We start from the raw sequence: 24,525 nt of genomic DNA, 5'->3' as shown, positions 1-24,525 counted from the left end.
CCTCTCTCTCTCTCTCTCTCCCTCCCCCTCTCTCTCTCTCTCTCTCCCCCTCCCCCCTCTCTCTCTCTCTCTCTCTCCCTCTCCCTCCCCCTCTCTCTCTCTCTCTTCCTCCCCCTCTCTCTCTCTCTCTCTCTCTCTCTCTCTCTCTCTCTCTCTCTCTCTCTCTCTCTCTCTCTCTCTCTCTCTCTCTCTCTCTCTCTCTCTCTCTCTCTCTCTGCTCCAAGGGGTAGCCATTCTGATCATCCCAGACCAGATGGGGCTCTAAAGGCCCTTTGTTGACTCCCAAATGGCACCCTATTCCCTATGTAGTGCACTACTTTAGACCAGGGCCTATAGGGTACCATTTGGGACACAGACACTCTGGTGTTGTGCTCCTGGGACTTGTAGCTGTAAAAGGAGGGAGGAGTGTAGCAGCACATATATACAGGACATAAAGGAGATGACATGTAGAGAGTGGTAGCTTTGTTCTGCTGTGTGAGGAGGGGATTTATGGGCAGTAGAACGGTGTCCTGCATGGTGGAGGGATTTGATCCGGGCTCCGCTGCATATGCTGCTCTGGAGTGGATTACACTGATCCAACTTAATGCCTAAGACCATGAAATGATTAATAACTACAGGAGCTGGGGCTGGGGTATAAGACTGGGGCTAGTCTAGGGCTGTGTGGGGCTGGGGTATAGGGCTGGGGCTAGCCTGGGGCTGTGTGGGGCTGGGGTATAAGACTGGGGCTAGCCTGGGGCTGTGTGGGGCTGGGGTATAGGACTGGGGACTAGCCTGGGGCTGTGTGGGGCTGGGGTATAGGACTGGGGCTAGCCTAGGGCTGTGTGGGGCTGGGGTATAGGGCTGGGGCTAGCCTAGGGCTGTGTGGGGCTGGGGGCTAGTGGGGCTGGGAGCTAGGCTGAGGGGGCTGTGTGGGGCTGGAGTATAGGGCTGGGGCTAGCCTAGGGTTGTGTGGGGCTGGGGCTAGTGGGGCTGGGATGATATAGGGCTGGGGATGATATAGGGCTGGGATGATATAGGGCTGGGGATGATATAGGGCTGGGGATGATATAGGGCTGGGGATGATATAGGGCTGGGGATGATATAGGGCTGGGGATGATATAGGGCTGGAATGATATAGGGCTGGGGATGATATAGGGCTGGGATGATATAGGACTGGGATGATATAGGGCTGGGATGATATAGGGCTGGGGATGATATAGGGCTGGGATGATATAGGACTGGGATGATATAGGGCTGGGGATGATATAGGGCTGGGGATGATATAGGACTGGGATGAGATGTCCAAGGAAAATGGCAAGAATGGTGCAAGCTAACAGGCGGGCCACAAACAGGAAAATAACGGCACAGTACAACAGTACAATCTCGGAACACACAACTCGTCGGTCCTTGTCATGGATGGGCTATTGCAGCAGACAACCACAAACAATATCTATGTGGAATATACTGTGTCTGACCATCTATCTGATAACTATCAGTAATCTCTCTCTCTCTCTCTCTCTCTCTGTCTCTCTCTCTCTCTCTCTCTCTCTCTCTCTCTCTGTCTCTCTCTCTCTCTCTCTCTCTCTCTCTCTCTCTCTCTCTCTCTCTCTCTCTCTCTCTCTCTCTCTCTCTCTCTCTCTCTCTCTCTCTGTCTCTCTCTCTCTCTCTCTCTCTCTCTCTCTCTCTCTCTCTCTCTCTCTCTCTCTCTCTCTCTCTCTCTCTCTCTCTCTCTCTCTCTCTCTCTCTCTCTGTCTCTCTCTGTCTCTCTCTCTCTCTCTCTCTCTCTCTCTCTCTCGCTCTCTCTCTCTCTCTCTGTCTCTCTCTCTCTCTCTCTGTCTCTCTCTCTCTCTCTCTCTCTCTCTCTCTCTCTCTCTCTCTCTCTCTCTCTCTCTCTCTCTCTGTCTCTCTCTCTCTCTCTCTCTCTCTCTCTCTCTCTCTCTCTCTCTGTCTCTCTCTCTCTCTGCTCTCTCTCTCTCTCTCTCTCTCTCTCTCTCTCTCTCTCTCTCTCTCTCTCTCTCTCTCTCTCTCTCTCTCTCTCTCTCTCTCTCTCTCTCTCTCTCTCTCTCTCTCTCTCGTCCTAACAGAGGCAGTCCAGGATCCCCACATCAGGACAGCCAAGAAGGCTCCTCTCGACCTGGACAGACAGACAGACAGACAACCATTTATTCTGCTACAGCAGTATGGGATCAGGACAGACAGACAGACGCCCAAGCATCTGACCCAACCACCGCCCTTCTGATCAGGACAGACAGACAGACGCCCAAGCATCTGACCCAACCACCGCCCTTCTGATCAGGACAGACAGACAGACGCCCAAGCATCTGACCCAACCACCGCCCTTCTGATCAGGACAGACAGACAGACGCCCAAGCATCTGACCCAACCACCGCCCTTCTGATCAGGACAGACAGACAGACGCCCAAGCATCTGACCCAACCACCGCCCTTCTGATCAGGACAGACAGACAGACGACCAAGCATCTGACCCAACCACCGCCCTTCTGGAAACCTGTGCCTTCAACCAACTCCATCACATACATATTGTTTTCTGATTGTTTATTTTGTGGAACTCTGCTACAAGATGCAGCTCAAAGCCCCGTGTCCATCTACAGTGCTGTCCTGCCCCCGTGGACAACTGGATGCGTCCCAAATGTAGGATAAAGACAACTGACTACTAACTACTACCCTACTACCCTACTACCCTACTACTCTACAGTACTGACGTCTGCTGTTGATGGTGGCTTGGGATCGGACCGTTCCGTCTCGGGAGAAACACTCAACTCAACTAAACTCTTAACAGGGCATGCCACCCTTTAATCATCATTCTGAAGTCCTAAACGTGTGTTTTGAAACATTTCAACAACAAAAAAAAAACTTGTGTTAGTGGTTTGCTTCATATTGGAAGGAGGAATCCCTATATGTTCAATACCAGTCAGTCCATCCATACGAATATATTTGGTGTGAAATTGTCACGTTGAAGTAGAACTTGATTAATTTTGTTTATTTTTGTAATGCTGTTTTTTTTTTTTTTTCTCTCTCCTGATTTCTATTTTTCTTAAATGATCATGTGCTCCACTGGACATATCATTTATATCAAAAGAAAATGTAACTGCACTACAAAAGACAAAATATGACTAGTGTAAATCAGGGCCAAAGCTATAGTCTATCTCAGATATAGTGCAAGTCAAGGGGAGTTAGGCCATACCGTCTGGTCAGGAACACACCGATGTCCCCAACAGAAAATACTGTTTTGTGATGTCTGACCACCTCTGGTAATTTCCCTAAAAAAAGGGCGATGGACGATCCGTTGGTTTCTACGTCAGGGGATTTAAATCTGAAGTAGTAACTTAGCCATTCTCTACGTCAGGGGATTTAAATCTGAAGTAGTAACTTAGCCATTCTCTACGTCAGGGGATTTAAATCTGAAGTAGTAACTTAGCCATTCTCTACCTTCCTGTGGCCTGTTCTTCTTGCAGAGCATCAAGTAATGTTGTACTTATTCCTGCATATCAAGGCATTATGAGGTGTGTGTGTGTAGTGCGTGTTTGATCTGAATGAAGGTTTACAGATAGACTGTTTCTGCAGTGTTGAGTTGTGACACCTGTAATACCCTTTAAGCTGCTATCCTTGTACAGTGCAGACTGGGGGCCTGATGTTAACCAGCCTTATTCCTTAGCGATTTAATCCCACTGATGCCCATCAAATTAGCAATCCATAGTCCATCCCCATAGATATCCATAGTCCATCCCCATAGATATCCATAGTCCATACCCATAGATATCCATAGTCCATACCCATAGATATCCATAGTCCATCCCCATAGATATCCATAGTCCATACCCATAGATATCCATAGTCCATACCCATAGATATCCATAGTCCATACCCATAGATATCCATAGTCCATATCCATAGATATCCATAGTCCATACCCATAGATATCCATAGTCCATACCCATAGATATCCATAGTCCATACCCATAGATATCCATAGTCCATATCCATAGATATCCATAGTCCATACCCATAGATATCCATAGTCCATATCCATAGTCCATACCCATAGATATCCATAGTCCATACCCATAGATATCCATAGTCCATACCCATAGATATCCATAGTCCATACCCATAGATATCCATAGTCCATACCCATAGATATCCATAGTCCATATCCATAGATATCCATAGTCCATACCCATAGATATCCATAGTCCATATCCCATAGATATCCATAGTCCATACCCATAGATATCCATAGTCCATACCCATAGATATCCATAGTCCATACCCATAGATATCCATAGTCCATACCCATAGATATCCATAGTCCATACCCATAGATATCCATAGTCCATACCCATAGATATCCATAGTCCATACCCATAGATATCCATAGTCCATACCCATAGATATCCATAGTCCATACCCATAGATATCCATAGTCCATACCCATAGATATCCATAGTCCATATCCATAGATATCCATAGTCCATACCCATAGATATCCATAGTCCATATCCATAGATATCCATAGTCCATACCCATAGATATCCATAGTCCATACCCATAGATATCCATAGTCCATACCCATAGATATCCATAGTCCATACCCATAGATATCCATAGTCCATACCCATAGATATCCATAGTCCATATCCATAGATATCCATAGTCCATACCCATAGATATCCATAGTCCATATCCATAGATATCCATAGTCCATACCCATAGATATCCATAGTCCATACCCATAGATATCCATAGTCCATATCCATAGATATCCATAGTCCATATCCATAGATATCCATAGTCCATCCCCATAGATATCCATAGTCCATACCCATAGATATCCATAGTCCATACCCATAGATATCCATAGTCCATCCCCATAGATATCCATAGTCCATACCCATAGATATCCATAGTCCATATCCATAGATATCCATAGTCCATACCCATAGATATCCATAGTCCATATCCATAGATATCCATAGTCCATATCCATAGATATCCATAGTCCATCCCCATAGATATCCAATCAATCAATCAATTTTATTTTATATAGCCCTTCTTACATCAGCTAATATCTCGAAGTGCTGTACAGAAACCCAGCCTAAAACCCCAAACAGCTAGTAATGCAGGTGTAGAAGCACGGTGGCTAGGAAAAACTCCCTAGAAAGGCAAAACCTAGGAAGAAACCTAGAGAGGAACCAGGCTATGAGGGGTGGCCAGTCCTCTTCTGGCTGTGCCGGGTGGAGGTTATAACAGAACCATGCCAAGATGTTCAAAAATGTTCATAAGTGACAAGCATGGTCAAATAATAATCAGGAATAAATCTCAGTTGGCTTTTCATAGCCGATCATTAGAGTTTAAAACAGCAGGTCTGGGACAGGTAGGGGTTCCATAACCGCAGGCAGAACAGTTTAAACTGGAATAGCAGCAAGGCCAGGCGGACTGGGGACAGCAAGGAGTCACCACGGCCGGTAGTCCCGACGTATGGTCCTAGGGCTCAGGTCTCTCAGTTGGCTTTTCATAGCCGATCATTTAGAGTTGAAAACAGCAGGTCTGGGACAGGTAGGGGTTTCGTAGCCGCAGGCAGAACAGTTGAAACTGGAATAGCAGCAAGGCCAGGCGGACTGGGGACAGCAAGGTGTCATCATGCCCGGTAGTCCTGACGTATGGTCCTAGGGCTCAGGTTCTCAGAGAGAAAGAGAGAACGAGAGAATTAGAGAGAGCATACTTAAATTCACACAGGACACTGGATAAGACAGGAGAAGTACTCCAGGTATAACCAACTAACCCCAGCCCCCCGACACATAAACTACTGCAGCATAAATACTGGAGGCTGAGACAGGAGCGGTCCGGAGACACTGTGGCCCCATCCGAAGAAACCCCGGACAGGGCCAAACAGGAAGGATATAACCCCACCCACTCCGCCAAAGCACAGCCCCCGCACCACTAGAGGGATATCCCCAACCACCAACTTACAATCCTGAGACAAGGCCGAGTATAGCCCACAGAGGTCTCCACCACAGCACAAACCAAGGGGGGGGCGCCAACCCAGACAGGAAGATCACGTCAGTAACTCAACCCACTCAAGTGACGCACCCCTCCCAGGGACGGCATGAAAGAGCACCAGCAAGCCAGTGACTCAGCCCCTGCAACAGGGTTAGAGGCAGAGAACCCCAGTGGAGAGGGGAACCGGCCCGGCAGAGACAGCAAGGGCTGTTCGTTGCTCCAGCCTTTCCGTTCACCTTCACACTCCTGGGCCAGACTACACTCAATCATATGACCTACTGAAGAGATAAGTCTTCAGTAAAGACTTAAAGGTTGAGACCGAGTCTGCGTCTCTCACATGGGTAGGCAGACTGTTCCATAAAAATGGAGATCTATAGGAGAAAGCCCTGCCTCCCGCTGTTTGCTTAGAAATTCTAGGGACAATTAGGAGGCCTGCGTCTTGTGACCGTAGCGTGCACGTATTGGTATGTACGGCAGGACCAACTCGGAAAGATAGGTAGGAGCAAGCCCATGTAACGCTTTATAGGTTAACAGTAAAACCTTGAAATCAGCCCTTGCCTTAACAGGAAGCCAGTGTAGGGAAGCTAGCACTGGAGTAATATGATCAAATTTCTTGGTTCTAGTCAGGATTCTAGCAGCCGTATTTAGCACTAACTGAAGTTTATTTAGTGCTTTATCCGGGTAGCCGGAAAATAGAGCATTGCAGTAGTCTAATCTAGAAGTAACAAATGCATGGATTAATTTTTCTGCATCATTTTTGGACAGAAAATTTCTGATTTTTGCAATGTTACGTAGATGGAAAAAAGCTGTCCTTGAAACAGTCTTGATATGTTCGTCAAAAGAGAGATCAGGGTCAAGAGTAACGCCTAGGTCCTTCACAGTTTTATTTGAGACGACTTTACAACCATCAAGATGAATTGTCAGATTTAACAGAAGATCTCTTTGTTTCTTGGGACCTAGTACAAGCATCTCTGTTTTGTCCGAGTTTAAAAGTAAAAAGTATCCATAGTCCATACCCATAGATATCCATAGTCCATACCCATAGATATCCATAGTCCATACCCATAGATATCCATAGTCCATCCCCATAGATATCCATAGTCCATACCCATAGATATCCATAGTCCATATCCATAGATATCCATAGTCCATACCCATAGATATCCATAGTCCATATCCATAGATATCCATAGTCCATATCCATAGATATCCATAGTCCATCCCCATAGATATCCATAGTCCATACCCATAGATATCCATAGTCCATACCCATAGATATCCATAGTCCATACCCATAGATATCCATAGTCCATACCCATAGATATCCATAGTCCATATCCATAGATATCCATAGTCCATACCCATAGATATCCATAGTCCATACCCATAGATATCCATAGTCCATACCCATAGATATCCATAGTCCATACCCATAGATATCCATAGTCCATACCCATAGATATCCATAGTCCATACCCATAGATATCCATAGTCCATACCCATAGATATCCATAGTCCATACCCATAGATATCCATAGTCCATACCCATAGATATCCATAGTCCATATCCATAGATATCCATAGTCCATATCCATAGATATCCATAGTCCATACCATAGATATCCATAGTCCATACCCATAGATATCCATAGTCCATATCCATAGATATCCATAGTCCATACCCATAGATATCCATAGTCCATACCCATAGATATCCATAGTCCATACCCATAGATATCCATAGTCCATACCCATAGATATCCATAGTCCATATCCATAGATATCCATAGTCCATACCCATAGATATCCATAGTCCATACCCATAGATATCCATAGTCCATATCCATAGATATCCATAGTCCATATCCATAGATATCCATAGTCCATACCCATAGATATCCATAGTCCATACCCATAGATATCCATAGTCCATATCCATAGATATCCATAGTCCATACCCATAGATATCCATAGTCCATACCCATAGATATCCATAGTCCATATCCATAGATATCCATAGTCCATACCCATAGATATCCATAGTCCATACCCATAGATATCCATAGTCCATATCCATAGATATCCATAGTCCATACCCATAGATATCCATAGTCCATACCCATAGATATCCATAGTCCATACCCATAGATATCCATAGTCCATACCCATAGATATCCATAGTCCATATCCATAGATATCCATAGTCCATACCCATAGATATCCATAGTCCATATCCATAGATATCCATAGTCCATACCCATAGATATCCATAGTCCATACCCATAGATATCCATAGTCCATACCCATAGATATCCATAGTCCATACCCATAGATATCCATAGTCCATATCCATAGATATCCATAGTCCATATCCATAGATATCCATAGTCCATACCCATAGATATCCATAGTCCATACCCATAGATATCCATAGTCCATATCCATAGATATCCATAGTCCATATCCATAGATATCCATAGTCCATACCCATAGATATCCATAGTCCATACCCATAGATATCCATAGTCCATACCCATAGATATCCATAGTCCATACCCATAGATATCCATAGTCCATACCCATAGATATCCATAGTCCATACCCATAGATATCCATAGTCCATACCCATAGATATCCATAGTCCATACCCATAGATATCCATAGTCCATACCCATAGATATCCATAGTCCATACCGCTCCATACTGCACCTCAGTCAGATCATTCTATCCTATAAATCACCACAGGAACCTTTGCATTTTAGTCATTTAGCAGACGCTCTTATCCAGAGCGACTTACAGTTAAGTGAGTGCATACATTTTCATACATTCGCCAGACACCGTCCATTTGATCGTTCAAAAACCACAACACTCAAATCAATCAATTGATAAATCCATCAATCGTCCAATTAATGAGTCTCAGAAGCACACTTTGGCTGAATTCAAATCAACCCGCATTGCAGTATTTACTCAGTACCATATCTTCAGAGGAACAGGCTTCTCTGCGGTCCAGTACTTGGTACTAGCATATAGTAATAACATAGTACAAACAAAGTACTAATACACAGTGAATTGCAACTGAGTAAATATTCCTGTGCGGAAGGGTTGATTGAATATGGCTCTACAACCTTCCTTCCCCATCTCCACCCAGGCCAGAGGTGTTAAGCGTCTATGATCCCGTAAGCCATAGTGCCATTGTCTCTACAACCTTCCTTCCCCATCTCCACCCAGGCCAGAGGTGTTAAGCGTCTATGATCCCGTAAGCCATAATGCCATTGTCTCTACAACCTTCCTTCCCCATCTCCACCCAGGCCAGAGGTGTTAAGCGTCTATGATCCCGTAAGCCATAATGCCATTGTCTCTACAACCTTCCTTCCCCATCTCCACCCAGGCCAGAGGTGTTAAGCGTCTATGATCCCGTAAGCCATAATGCCATTGTTACACTCGTGGGGTAGGGTGAAAAGAGATGCTGAGCACCTCCAAATGAAGGTACACATTGTATTTAAGGTTGCTTCGTAGTATCGGACTTAACATTTGCTCGTCTCTTCTCAAATTGAATTCCACAAGTGGAACACCAACTGTCACTGAGGTAGTGTTCTCCCTGAGAGCCAGCCAGCCGTCCTGTCCCAATCCGCTAGTAGGGTAGTGTTCTCCCTGTGAGCCAGCCAGCCGTCCTGTCCCAATCCGCTAGTAGGGTAGTGTTCTCCCTGTGAGCCAGCCAGCCGTCCTGTCCCAATCCGCTAGTAGGGTAGTGTTCTCCCTGTGAGCCAGCCAGCTGTCCTGTCCCAATCCGCTAGTAGGGTAGTGTTCTCCCTGTGAGCCAGCCAGCCAGCCGTCCTGTCCCAATCCGCTAGTAGGGTAGTGTTCTCCCTGTGAGCCAGCCAGCCGTCCTGTCCCAATCCGCTAGTAGGGTAGTGTTCTCCCTGTGAGCCAGCCAGCCGTCCTGTCCCAATCCGCTAGTAGAGAACGCTGTCTCTATCTCTCTGTCTGTCTGTGAGAGTGGATTAACGTTATGTCTGTGTGTGGAGCGACCTCCATCTCCATGCGTCTCTAATGGCACCCTATGTCCTATGTAGTGCACTACTTTTGACCAGGGCCCATAGTGCCAAAAGTAGTGTACACTGGGATTTACTTTGACCAGTAGGGCTCTGGTCAAAAGTAGTGCACTATATAGGGAATAGGGTTCCATTCTCTGGTCTAAAGTAGTGCATTATATAGGGAATAGGGTGGCATTCTCTGGTCTAAAGTAGTGCACTATATAGGGAATAGGGTGCCATTCTCTGGTCTAAAGTAGTGCACTATATAGGGAATAGGGTGCCATTCTCTGGTCTAAAGTAGTGCATTATATAGGGAATAGGGTGGCATTCTCTGGTCTAAAGTAGTGCACTATATAGGGAATAGGGTGCCATTCTCTGGTCTAAAGTAGTGCACTATATAGGGAATAGGGTGCCATTTGGGACACAGCCTGATCTCCATCCATCCAGTACCTTTGTTGAGATGTTCCTCCTAAAACAAAGCTGCCAAATTGGTTTGAAGCCAACAGTCATGTTTCTCTGTATGTTTAACTGGTTTAAGTGTTTCAGTTTAAACCTCGTCCCTTTAAATGTTACATTGTGTTTTTATTCGAAAATCCTATTTGTTAAATTGTTGATATCTTCAGAAGATCATAAGAGTTGTGGAATAAACTGAAATAAATCAAGATGTGGTTGTTTTGTTGTTGATTGAATGCTGCTACATGGACATTTCTCATTTGGGAAAAGTCAGTCCCCCGTCCTCTCTCCTCTGTCCTCTCTCTCCTCCGTCCCCTCTCCTCCGTCCCGTCTCTCCTCCGTCCCCTCTCTCCTCCGTCCTCTCTCTCCTCCGTCCCCTCTCTCCTCCGTCCCCTCTCTCCTCCGTCCCCTCTCTCCTCTGTCCTCTCTCTCCTCCGTCCCCTCTCTCCCCCGTCCCCTCTCTCCTCCGTCCTCTCTCCTCCGTCCTCTCTCTCCTCCGTCCCCTCTCTCCTCCGTCCCCTCTCTCCTCCGTCCTCTCTCTCCTCCGTCCCCTCTCTCCTCCGTCCCCTCTCTCCTCCGTCCTCTCTCTCCTCCGTCCCCTTTCTCCTCCGTCCCCTCTCTCCTCCGTCCCCTCTCTCCTCCGTCCCCTCTCTCCTCCGTCCTCTCTCCTCCGTCCCTCTCTCCTCCGTCCCCTCTCTCCTCCGTCCCCTCTCTCCTCCGTCCCCTCTCTCCTCCGTCCTCTCTCTCCTCCGTCCTCTCTCTCCTCCGTCCCCTCTCTCCTCCGTCCCCTCTCTCCTCCGTCCCCTCTCTCCTCCGTCCCCTCTCTCCCCCGTCCCCTCTCTCCTCCGTCCCGTCTCTCCTCCGTCCCGTCTCTCCTCCTTCCCCTCTCTCCTCCGTCCCCTCTCTCCTCCGTCCTCTCTCTCCTCCGTGACCCGGAAACCGATAAGTGGTGGAGTGGTCGAGCAGTGTGTCCATTCATTAGTAGGTAAACAGAAGACGGCCCTCCCCTCCTCCATAGCCTCCTTTTGGCAAAGGAAGCACAAGTGTATCCTACCAGGAAGAGTTTTGATATCTGCCACACCCCCTTTTTCAATCAGCTGTTGTCAGAGGAGAAAAGCGTGCTCACATTTAAAAACCATATGCTACTTATCCTTTAACATAGAACATTTCTTGCACAACTAACTTCATTTGTTTTGATCACTTTATGCATTTATTTTGGGATCCAGCCCTGTAAACGTAATTTGCCTGATGACGTGCGAGTGAAGAAGGAGCTTCTCATTTCATACAAGCACATTTTCATCCACGTCCACTCTCCTCGCCGCCTCTCCTTGATTACCTTTGACCTTTTTTTCAAAAGGGAGGTCGAGAGAGGACGCAGGAGTTGAGCAAAATCTATTTGAGAAAAGACCATTGACGTTATAAATACATGTGTCTCAGCTGCCTCTGGGTGGCGACATTTACCACCGTTCCATATGAATGGCATGGAAAGAGGAAGGACTACTAGAGATTTTGTGGCACTACCAACCAAACACTATCATGTTTGGATATTTGTTTCTGAAGCATAAGCCGTCATACTAAATCATTGGAATCTCAATGGAGAATTCAAAACTGTCTGCTTTTCTCATTCAAAGCAGTCTATATTATAAGCCCTATAGTAAAGGGTCTAGGGCCTTGGTAAAGCAGTATTTATTATAAGCCCTAAAGTAAAGGGTCTAGGGCCTTGATAAAGCAGTCTTTATTATAAGCCCTATAGTAAAGGGTCTAGGGCCTTGATAAAGCAGTCTTTATTATAAGCCCTATAGTAAAGGGTCTAGGGCCTTGATAAAGCAGTCTTTATTAAAGCCCTATAGTAAAGGGTCTAGGGCCTTGATAAAGCAGTCTTTATTAAAGCCCTATAGTAAAGGGTCTAGGGCCTTGGTAAAGCAGTCTTTATTATAAGCCCTAAAGTAAAGGGTCTAGGGCCTTGGTAAAGCAGTCTTTATTATAAGCCCTAAAGTAAAGGGTCTAGGGCCTTGGTAAAGCAGTCTTTATTATAAGCCCTATAGTAAAGGGTCTAGGGCCTTGGTAAAGCAGTCTATATTATAAGCCCTATAGTAAAGGGTCTAGGGCCTTGGTAAAGCAGTATTTATTATAAGCCCTATAGTAAAGGGTCTAGGGCCTTGGTAAAGCAGTCTTTATTATAAGCCCTATAGTAAAGGGACTAGGGCCTTGATAAAGCAGTCTTTATTATAAGCCCTATAGTAAAGGGTCTAGGGCCTTGGTAAAGCAGTATTTATTATAAGCCCTATAGTAAAGGGTCTAGGGCCTTGGTAAAGCAGTCTTTATTATAAGCCCTATAGTAAAGGGTCTAGGGCCTTGATAAAGCAGTCTTTATTATAAGCCCTATAGTAAAGGGTCTAGGGCCTTGGTAAAGCAGTCTTTATTATAAGCCCTATAGTAAAGGGTCTAGGGCCTTGATAAAGCAGTATTTATTATAAGCCCTATAGTAAAGGGTCTAGGGCCTTGGTAAAGCAGTCTTTATTATAAGCCCTATAGTAAAGGGACTAGGGCCTTGGTAAAGCAGTCTTTATTATAAGCCCTATAGTAAAGGGTCTAGGGCCTTGGTAAAGCAGTCTTTATTATAAGCCCTATAGTAAAGGGTCTAGGGCCTTGATAAAGCAGTATTTATTATAAGCCCTATAGTAAAGGGTCTAGGGCCTTGGTAAAGCAGTCTTTATTATAAGCCCTATAGTAAAGGGTCTAGGGCCTTGGTAAAGCAGTCTTTATTATAAGCCCTATAGTAAAGGGTCTAGGGCCTTGGTAAAGCAGTCTTTATTATAAGCCCTATAGTAAAGGGTCTAGGGCCTTGGTAAAGCAGTCTTTATTATAAGCCCTATAGTAAAGGGACTAGGGCCTTGGTAAAGCAGTCTATATTATAAGCCCTATAGTAAAGGGTCTAGGGCCTTGGTAAAGCAGTCTATATTATAAGCCCTATAGTAAAGGGACTAGGGCCTTGATAAAGCAGTATTTATTATAAGCCCTATAGTAAAGGGTCTAGGGCCTTGATAAAGCAGTCTTTATTATAAGCCCTATAGTAAAGGGACTAGGGCCTTGATAAAGCAGTATTTATTATAAGCCCTATAGTAAAGGGTCTAGGGCCTTGGTAAAGCAGTCTTTATTATAAGCCCTATAGTAAAGGGTCTAGGGCCTTGATAAAGCAGTCTTTATTATAAGCCCTATAGTAAAGGGACTAGGGCCTTGATAAAGCAGTATTTATTATAAGCCCTATAGTAAAGGGTCTAGGGCCTTGATAAAGCAGTCTTTATTATAAGCCCTATAGTAAAGGGTCTAGGGCCTTGGTAAAGCAGTCTTTATTATAAGCCCTATAGTAAAGGGTCTAGGGCCTTGGTGATAATACAGTAACAATAGGTCATTTAGGGTAAAAGAAAGTGTAGACTGACTCTATAATATTAACTCTGAAAATTAGTCAATGCATTTGATTTAGATATAATTGTGAAAGACATACCTGTGCAGTCTTCAGGCTGGGCAGAATAAAGTTACTCCTCTCCTTCCTGACCGGATATCTTTTCAGGTGAAATATCAACCACTATTTTTAAAATACCGGTAAGTAAATACGTTGCATCAGCTAAGTATATGACCAAACCCGCCTTTGTACCGTTTTAAATAAAAGTGTGACTTTCGCTATCACGAACAACGTCGCTAGCTGGCAAAGTTATCCACCTGATGAAGTCGTTTCCAACCTTCACCTGAAGACGACGACTAGACCGACCGCTGCCGCCTGCTGGATCTCAATACGGCCTGGTGATTGGACGGTTGGAGCCAAGCACTTTGGCTACATCCTGCATCAAAAATCATTACACAAGATTATTTGCCATTACATGAACAGAAAACGTTTGCCAGTTTGCTAACAGACATTTCTAAAGGATTTCAAAGGTAAGGAAGCAACATAACAAGTAGCTAACAGTAGCTAAAACGTTTGCTAGCTAGCGGCATTAGCTAGCTAATCATCAGCGCCTAACGTTAACGTCAGCCATCAGGTTGCTAGGTAGCCATCTTTTTGAGACCCGTTATAATAACCCAAACAATGGGAAGAGGAACAACTCGGTTAACCAGTGTGGTGTCGCGTTTACCATCAATCAGGGATGTCCAGTCGAGGTTGTGCGGGTCCCCGGAGGAAGCGGGACATCGAGGAGCATCAGAAGGAGAGAAGGCGGGCTCTGCAGGCCCGACACCGAGCCAACCTAGCCACCTTGTTCGAGACACTCAAAACCGTCGTCTGTCCCACATCCTACAAGATGCCTGCTAAGGTATCTAAATGGATGCCTCTCCTTTGTGTGTAGATGCTGTTGCGAAAACATTTTTGGTCAGCTACTATAGAGCAACTAGTTAGCTAGATAACTGTTGCTGGGTAGAGAGAGAGGGTGTGATTTTGGGCTAGCTAGCTAATGTACTCACAGTGGGTTTTAGGGTGACCGCATTTCCCTGCTTTTGCGAGACAAGTCCCGCATTTTGGCCCTTTTTCACGCGTCCCACAACCAAGCAGTTATGTCCCGCATTTTATCAAATTCAAAAAGTCGATTTTTCTGTATTTCGGTCAGTTGCTAGTAAGATTTAGAAGCTGTTCAGGGTCCTGTTGGTTCCAGACTTGGTGCATTGGTACTGCTTGCAATGCGGTAGAGAGAACAGTCTATGACTTGGGTGGCTGGAGTCTTTGACCATTTTTAGAGCCTTCCTCTGACACCGCCTGGTAGCCAGGAAGCTTGGCCCCAGTGATGTACTGGGCAGTACGCACTACCCTCTGTAGTGCCTTGTGGTCAGATGCCAAGCAGTTGCCATACCAAGCAGTGATGCAGCCAGTCAAGATGCTCTCAATGGTGCAGCTGTATAACTTTTTGAGGATGTTTATTTTTTATTTTTAACCTTTATTTAACTAGGCAAGTCAGTTAAGAACAAATTATTATTTACAATGACGGCCTACACCGGCCAAACCCGGACGACTCTGGGCCAATTGTGCACCGCTCTTTGGGACTCCCAATCACGGCCAGTTGTGATACAGCCTCAAGCACTGAGATGCAGTGCCTTAGACCGCTGCGCCACTCGGGAGCCCATGTGATGGCCCATGCCAAATCTTGTCAGCCTCCTGAGGTGTCGTGTCCTCTTCAGGACTGTGTTGGTGTGTGTGGACCATGATGATTCATGTGGACACAGAGGAACTTGAAGCTCTCAACCTGCTCCAATACAGCCCCGTGTGTGCTTGACCCTCCGTTTCCTGTAGTCCACCATCAGCTCATTTGTCTTGCTGACGTTGAGGGAGAGGTTGTTGTTCTGGCACCACACTGCCAGGTCTCTGACCTCCTCCCTATAGGCTGTCTCATTCATCGTCAGTGATCAGGCCTAACACTTTCGTGTCGCCAGGCAAACTTGACGAGTGTTCCAGCCCCTACTGGATTGGCCGTTGAGACCTAGTAGCAGTACCTAGCATGCTTGTTAATTTGCTAGCACCCAGATGAGGGCGACGCTAGCGTGGCTAACGCTGATATGGATCCCCTCTAAGCTAGCAATATGTGCGTGCTTCAATCTGAAATTTCGGACTTTCATCAGTTGATCAGAAAATCTTAAATAATATCACACAATGGCCACTATCTCTGTTTCCATTAACCCATAAGAGCACTGTCTGTTTCCATTAACCCATTAGAGCCCTGTCTGTTTCCATTAACCCATTAGAGCCCTGTCTGTTTCCATTAACCCATTAGAGCCCTGTCTGTTTCCATTAACCCATTAGAGCCCTGTCTGTTTCCATTAACCCATTAGAGCCCTGTCTGTTTCCATTAACCCATAACAGCCCTGTCTGTTACCATTAACCCATTAGAGCCCTGTCTGTTTCCATTAACCCATTAGAGCCCTGTCTGTTTCCATTAACCCATTACAGCCCTGTCTGTTTCCATTAACCCATAACAGCCCTGTCTGTTTCCATTAACCCATTAGAGCCCTGTCTGTTTCCATTAACCCATTAGATCCCTGTCTGTTTCCATTAACCCATAAGAGCCCTGTCTGTTTCCATTAACCCATTAGAGCCCAGTGTGTTTCCATTAACCCATTAGATCCCTGTCTGTTTCCATTAACCCATAACAGCCCTGTCTGTTACCATTAACCCATTAGAGCCCTGTCTGTTTCCATTAACCCATAACAGCCCTGTCTGTTACCATTAACCCATTAGAGCCCTGTCTGTTTCCATTAACCCATTAGAGCCCTGTCTGTTTCCATTAACCCATTACAGCCCTGTCTGTTTCCATTAACCCATAACAGCCCTGTCTGTTTCCATTAACCCATTAGAGCCCTGTCTGTTTCCATTAACCCATTAGATCCCTGTCTGTTTCCATTAACCCATAAGAGCCCTGTCTGTTTCCATTAACCCATTAGAGCCCAGTGTGTTTCCATTAACCCATTAGAGCCCTGTCTGTTTCCATTAACCCATTAGATCCCTGTCTGTTTCCATTAACCCATAAGAGCCCTGTCTGTTTCCATTAACCCATTAGAGCCCTGTCTGTTTCCATTAACCCATAACAGCCCTGTCTGTTTCCATTAACCCATAAAAGCCCTGTCTGTTTCCATTAACCCATAACAGCCCTGTCTGTTTCCATTAACCCATTAGAGCCCTGTCTGTTTCCATTAACCCATAACAGCCCTGTCTGTTTCCATTAACCCATTAGAGCCCTGTCTGTTTCCATTAACCCATAAGAGCCCTGTCTGTTTCCATTAACCCATTAGAGCCCTGTCTGTTTCCATTAACCCATAATAGCCCTGTCTGTTTCCATTAACCCATAACAGCCCTGTCTGTTTCCATTAACCCATTAGAGCCCTGTCTGTTTCCATTAACCCATAACAGCCCTGTCTGTTTCCATTAACCCATAACAGCCCTGTCTGTTTCCATTAACCCATTAGAGCCCTGTCTGTTTCCATTAACCCATTAGAGCCCTGTCTGTTTCCATTAACCCATAACAGCCCTGTCTGTTTCCATTAACCCATTAGAGCCCTGTCTGTTTCCATTAACCCATAACAGCCCTGTCTGTTTCCATTAACCCATTAGATCCCTGTCTGTTTCCATTAACCCATTAGAGCCCTGTCTGTTTCCATTAACCCATTAGAGCCCTGTCTGTTTCCATTAACCCATAACAGCCCTGTCTGTAGCCCGCAAAAGCCAGCATTAATAGAATATGTAATAATTTGCTAATATTTGACATGTTCTAATAATTGTCATGTGCCAACGTACTGCCATGGTCCATGACCTGGTGAAACTTGCACTCCTGTAGATCTGAAATAATTTGATGGTGAAATCTGCATCCAGCCAACCAGAAAAGCGAGGCGAAGCAATTCAGGCATGCTTTAAAAGTCAGGAAAAGGGTCCTGCAAAGAAACATCATTTTTATAGTTGAAAAATAGATTTAGCAGGCAGTAGGCGTTTAGAACTAAATGGGGAATGGAGCTTCATACTTAGGCTACGACGTGGTGACATCACGTTCCCCTTGTACCTTCAAAATGATTCGGCAATCATCGTTTATTCGAAGAACACCGTTTCCATCATTTGTTTTCGCAAATAAAGAAGGTTCGATAAAAGAAAGTCCACCCGTCAAATGGATAACAATGTTGTCGATCATTAGAAAATGTCTCCTATATCTGCAATTTTCCATTACACACTATTTTGTTGGAAACCTGCCTACTGTCTTTGATATTAGCTAGATTGGTTTGGTCGACCTGTGAAAGCCGAAGTAACGTTAGCAAGTCGTAACCTCGTGAACGAGCAAATGCGCCGCCCTTGGATTTGGGAAGTTACATTTCCGGCCGTGTGAAAACAGCCATCTTTGATAATGCTGGTAGATCTTCACCTACCTGGCGATGGAGGTAGATCTTCACCTACCTGGTGACGGAGGTAGATCTTCACCTACCTGGTGATGGAGGTAGATCTTCACCTACCTGGTGATGGAGGTAGAACTTCACCTACCTGGTGATGGAGGTAGATCTTCACCTACCTGGTGATGGAGGTAGATCTTCACCTACCTGGTGCTGGAGGTAGACCTTCACCTACCTGGTGATGGAGGTAGATCTTCACCTACCTGGTGACGGAGGTAGATCTTCACCTACCTGGGATAAATTGGTATTTAGGATTTTTTTAAAATATAAATCAGAAAAAATCAGTTGAATGCTTTGAATTTTAAAGTCATTATAATGTTGTCTCATCGGTCAGTGGAAGATCTTGGACCATGCCAAAGGATTTCTCAAAGAGCAGGAAGCCTACCTGAGCAGACTGCTGTCACTGAAAGGTGAGAGGAGCCATGTGCCATTTTGACGTGTACAGCAACAACATGTTCTGTGATAAAGTGGTCCGTTTCTATTCACCCGACGTGTTTAGGGATATTCCTCGGCAATGAAGATGGGCCGTGCAGCTTGGATGAAGTCAGGGCAGAGTACCGGAGGCTGCAGTCACACAGCAGGTAGACTACCATTGACAAAACACTAGATACTGGTACTAAGCGTAGGCGGCAGGTAGCCTAGTGGTTACGAGCGTTGTGCCAGTAACTGAAAGGTTGCTGGTTCGTATCCCCGAGCTGGCAAAGTGGGGGGAAAAAATCTTCCGTTCTGCCCTTGAGCAAGGCAGTTAACAACACCTGCTCCCTGTGCGCCGATGACATGGACGTTATAAGACGTGGCAGCCCCCTGAAGACACATTTCAGTTGATCAGTTGCAACTGACTAGGTATCCCCTTTCCCTGCAGTTAGTATAGATGACCACTGGGAGGAAGCATCTACCCATGTTATTGAACTACTACAGTTATTTACACACGACACACATGTCAAATCAATTTATTGTAGATGTCAATTGGCTTCTTTTTCCAGTCTTACATTAAAACATGTTCCCTCCCTCCCATTCAGCTCCCTGCGCTCCAGAAGACCTGGCGGTCACAGACGTCATGGCGGGGCTGACGGAGAGGACCTGATTGAGACCAGCGAGGAAGACTCTGTGGAGGAGACTCGGGATGACTCCGCCCCCTCTCAGACGTCCGTCAACTCTCGAACCAACATCCTGGAGTTTGAAGGGTGGGGGCGCGTGCCAGGGTTTCCGCGGCGCCGGATATTTTTAATTTACCGGACATTTGAGAAATTTACCAGACCCATATGCATTGGGTTTATAACCTGATTTAGGGCGTCCACCCACGGCCCTCAGAATGACACAAATCACATTTAGATGATGGTAATTCACATTAACAGAACACGCAAGTCGAGGATGCAACGACGTGCGTTTCTTCTTAGCGAATTCCGATGTGCACTTTGAACATGTTAGAATAACTGTCCACATTTACTTTTCCTCAGCCAACAAGACGAGTAACGAACAGCTAAATAATAATAATATAATATGCCATTTAGCAGACGCTTTTATCCAAAGCGACTTACAGTCATGTGTGCATACATTTTTTTTTTTGTGTATGGGTGCTCCATACCGTTCACCAGCTGAGCTACAGAGGACTACAGACAAATCACCAGCCTATGTCAAGCTAGTAGAGTAGAAAAGATTAGCCCACCTATTCTATTGGTCAGCTTGTTGAGAAAGAAATAGGGGAGTTGCAGCGATGGGACAAGACTGTATCTACCAATTGGGCAGAAAAAAGAGAGGAGATCTAATAGGCTACTTTGGAGCAAGGTTAAGACACGCCTCATATACTCCTGAGTGGCGCAGTGGTCTAAGGCACTACATAGCAGTGCTAACTGTGCCACTAGAGATCCTGGTTCGAATCCAGGCTCTGTCGCAGCCGGCCGCGACCGGGAGACTCATGGGCGGCGCACAATTGGCCCAGCGTCGTCCAGGGTAGGGGAGGGAGTGGCCGGCAGGGATGTAGCTCAGTTGATAGAGCATGGTGTTTGCAACGCCAGGGTTGTGGGTTCGATTCCCATGGGGGGCCAGTATAAAAAAAATAAAAAATGTATTCACTAACTGTAAGTCGCTCTGGATAAGAGTGTCTGCTAAATGACTAAAATGTAAATAATGTGGATTAAAATGTTTCAAGTTTCAAACAATTAAGTATATGTTTACAAAATGCATTACTGCCTTCCAGCTCATTGCAAAGTGGTGTGTCGTAACGCTTGCAACAGTTTGATGCCGCGTTCAAAACTACTCGGGAAATCTCTTGACTTCAGTGCGTTCAAGACAACCGGGGAAACTGGGAAACAAACTAGCTCCAAAGCTTCAAAGAAGGTCTGCAGTAGCCTCAGCAGCACTCTGTAGGGTTGCACCAATATAGCACTAATATGGTGAAAATGATGTAGGCTGTTTATACAGGTTTGGCTTGGAAAGGTGTTTTTTTCGCCTGGTCACGTACAGCTGATGTGTTGTGCGTTGAAGTCCACAAGCGAAGGGAAGAGCAGGAATACAACGTGGCTGCTATGAGAGTGAACTGTGTTTACGCCTGATCAGGCGGGTGTATTCATTCCTGCCGATTCTGTTTGGGAAAACGTTTCTTAAAACGGAAGCGAGCGAAACAGAACGGGGATAAACATACCTGAATTTGTCCAATAGAAACTCTCGTTTGCAACTGTTGGACTAATGATTACACCCTGTATCAGCTAGATGCAGGCAAGCGTGTGCAAGGCGGTGTTGAATGTCACTGTCTGTCCATGTTTCACTGTCTGGCACCTCAAATTTGTCTCTCGACATGTGTCCACCTACATTGTAAACTTTCATTCATAGGCTAGGTTGTAGCAACCTCATGATGGGTATAGGGAAAAATTCGAGTTTCATGTAGCAGCCTAATCCTATCGATGTTACATTGAACTGGGTGAATGGAATATGAATGAGAGTCATCCAACATGCTGTAATAGAAATAAGGCCCTGCTCATGAAAACAAAATGTGGTCCTCCCTCATCTGAAACGGCACTGACCACCACTGCTGAACACACGCCCCAATTTAATTCCAATAAATTATACAAATGGACCTATAGACTGCTACCCCACGACGAGTCAAACGTATCTCCATGGACTGGTATTCCATCAGTCGAGAGGCTATGAAGCATTGTTTCACAATGGGACTTGTTCTCCCGGACAATGGGCCACTCACACACTCTTTGGGCTGGTTTCCCCGGATACAGATGAACCCATTTTCTAACACTAAAAAAAGCACGTAGTCTAGGACTGGGCTTAATCTGTATCTGGGGGAAACTGGCCTTCTCTGTTACTTTTAAAGGGACACGGTGACTTTATTAAACGTTCAGTGAAAAGCAGGTCTGATGAAAGACCGACTTATTGACAGAATGAGTGACAACAGAATATACTTCCCCCGAAGTACAACTCTCTCTTATCTTTAGTCTCTGTTGAAGCTACTCCCCACGAAGACCAAATTCAACTGAAGGCATTTTTCCATCTGCGCAGCCAGAGTTTCACCCCTCGGCTGATTCGCGTCTGTTGGATGTCCTGTCTCCGTTGAGATGTTTTAAACTGTCCGTAGTGCGGTGAGTTAGTGCTCTCCTGGCCTGTGACTGGGGATCAAGGACTTGGCACGAGGGGGACTTATAGCTGGTGGCACCTCTGACCATGGAGAGTGATTTAAAAAGGGCTCATTCATTTCACCAATGGCAAACTGATTTATAACCTCCATAAAACAGCTATGATAGTTGCCCTCCTGAGCTTGAAATTAGAATTTAAACTCCACAATGTGGCTATCCATAGTAGACTACAGTGATGTTGCTATCCATAGTAGACTACAGTAATGTTGCTATCCATAGTAGACTACAGTAATGTTGCTATCCATGGTAGACTACAGTAATGTTGCTATCCATAGTAGACTACAGTAATGTTGCTATCCATGGTAGACTACAGTAATGTTGCTATCTATAGTAGACTACAGTAATGTTGCTATACATAGTAGACTACAGTAATGTTGCTATCCATAGTAGACTACAGTAATGTTGCTATCCATAGTAGACTACAGTAATGTTGCTATCCATAGTAGACTGCAGTAATGTTGCTATCTATAGTAGACTACAGTAATGTTGCTATCCATAGTAGACTACAGTAATGTTGCTATCCATGGTAGACTACAGTAATGTTGCTATCCATGGTAGACTACAGTAATGTTGCTATCCATGGTAGACTACAGTAATGTTGCTATCCATGGTAGACTACAGTAATGTTGCTATCCATGGTAGACTACAGTAATGTTGCTATCCATGGAAGACTACAGTAATGTTGCTATCCATAGAAGACTACAGTAATGTTGCTATCCATAGAAGACTACAGTAATGTTGCTATCCATAGTAGACTACAGTAATGTTGCTATCCATGGTAGACTACAGTAATGTTGCTATCCATGGTAGACTACAGTAATGTTGCTATCCATGGTAGACTACAGTAATGTTGATATCCATAGTAGACTACAGTAATGTTGCTATCCATGGTAGACTACAGTAATGTTGCTATCCATAGTAGACTACAGTAATGTTGCTATCCATAGTAGACTACAGTAATGTTGCTATCCATGGTAGACTACAGTAATGTTGCTATCCATGGTAGACTACAGTAATGTTGCTATCCATAGTAGACTACAGTAATGTTGCTATCCATAGTAGACTACAGTAATGTTGCTATCCATAGTAGACTACAGTAATGTTGTTATCCATTGTAGACTACAGTAATGTTGCTATCCATGGTAGACTACAGTAATGTTGATATCCATAGTAGACTACAGTAATGTTGCTATCCATAGTAGACTACAGTAATGTTGCTATCCATAGTAGACTACAGTAATGTTGCTATCCATAGTAGACTACAGTAATGTTGCTATCCATAGTAGACTACAGTAATGTTGCTATCCATAGTAGACTACAGTAATGTTGCTATCCATGGTAGACTACAGTAATGTTGCTATCCATGGTAGACTACAGTAATGTTGCTATCCATAGTAGACTACAGTAATGTTGCTATCCATAGTAGACTACAGTAATGTTGCTATCTATAGTAGACTACAGTAATGTTGCTATCCATAGTAGACTACAGTAATGTTGCTATCCATGGTAGACTACAGTAATGTTGCTATCCATAGTAGACTACAGTAATGTTGCTATCCATAGTAGACTACAGTAATGTTGCTATCCATGGTAGACTACAGTAATGTTGCTATCCATAGTAGACTACAGTAATGTTGCTATCCATAGTAGACTACAGTAATGTTGTTATCCATAGTAGACTACAGTAATGTTGCTATCCATAGTAGACTACAGTAATGTTGCTATCCATGGTAGACTACAGTAATGTTGCTATCCATGGTAGACTACAGTAATGTTGCTATCCATAGTAGACTACAGTAATGTTGCTATCCATAGTAGACTACAGTAATGTTGTTATCCATAGTAGACTACAGTAATGTTGCTATCCATAGTAGACTACAGTAATGTTGCTATCCATGGTAGACTACAGTAATGTTGCTATCCATAGTAGACTACAGTAATGTTGCTATCCATGGTAGACTACAGTAATGTTGCTATCCATGGTAGACTACAGTAATGTTGCTATCCATAGTAGACTACAGTAATGTTGCTATCCATAGTAGACTACAGTAATGTTGCTATCCATAGTAGACTACAGTAATGTTGCTATCCATAGTAGACTACAGTAATGTTGCTATCCATAGTAGACTACAGTAATGTTGCTATCCATAGTAGACTACAGTAATGTTGCTATCCATAGTAGACTACAGTAATGTTGCTATCCATAGTAGACTACAGTAATGTTGCTATCCATGGTAGACTACAGTAATGTTGCTATCCAAAGTAGACTACAGTAATGTTGCTATCCATAGTAGACTACAGTAATGTTGCTATCCATAGTAGACTACAGTAATGTTGCTATCCATGGTAGACTACAGTAATATTGCTATCCATGGTAGACTACAGTAATGTTGCTATCCATGGTAGACTACAGTAATGTTGCTATCCATGGTAGACTACAGTAATGTTGCTATCCATAGTAGACTACAGTAATGTTGCTATCTCTAGTAG

At 44.7% G+C, this 24,525-nt stretch overlaps 1 protein-coding gene across 1 annotated transcript in view; it reads left to right on the top strand.

The window, feature by feature from the left end:
* Window positions 1-14,130: 14,130 nt before the first annotated feature.
* Window positions 14,131-24,525, top strand: part of LOC121562767 (stimulated by retinoic acid gene 8 protein homolog) — a 30,683-nt gene continuing 20,288 nt past the window's right edge. The window contains exons 1-5 of the mRNA XM_045216294.1: window positions 14,131-14,419; window positions 14,627-14,793; window positions 18,729-18,804; window positions 18,894-18,975; window positions 19,414-19,578. Coding sequence (XP_045072229.1) covers window positions 14,629-14,793; window positions 18,729-18,804; window positions 18,894-18,975; window positions 19,414-19,578 — 488 coding nt within the window. The 5' untranslated portion in view covers window positions 14,131-14,419; window positions 14,627-14,628. The remainder of the gene's footprint in view (window positions 14,420-14,626; window positions 14,794-18,728; window positions 18,805-18,893; window positions 18,976-19,413; window positions 19,579-24,525) is intronic.

This window comes from Coregonus clupeaformis, unplaced genomic scaffold (genome assembly GCF_020615455.1).
Source record: "Coregonus clupeaformis isolate EN_2021a unplaced genomic scaffold, ASM2061545v1 scaf0668, whole genome shotgun sequence".
NCBI lineage: Eukaryota > Metazoa > Chordata > Actinopteri > Salmoniformes > Salmonidae > Coregonus > Coregonus clupeaformis.
Note: the sequence above shows the minus strand (reverse complement) of the source record. Positions and strands in the feature narration are given on the sequence as shown.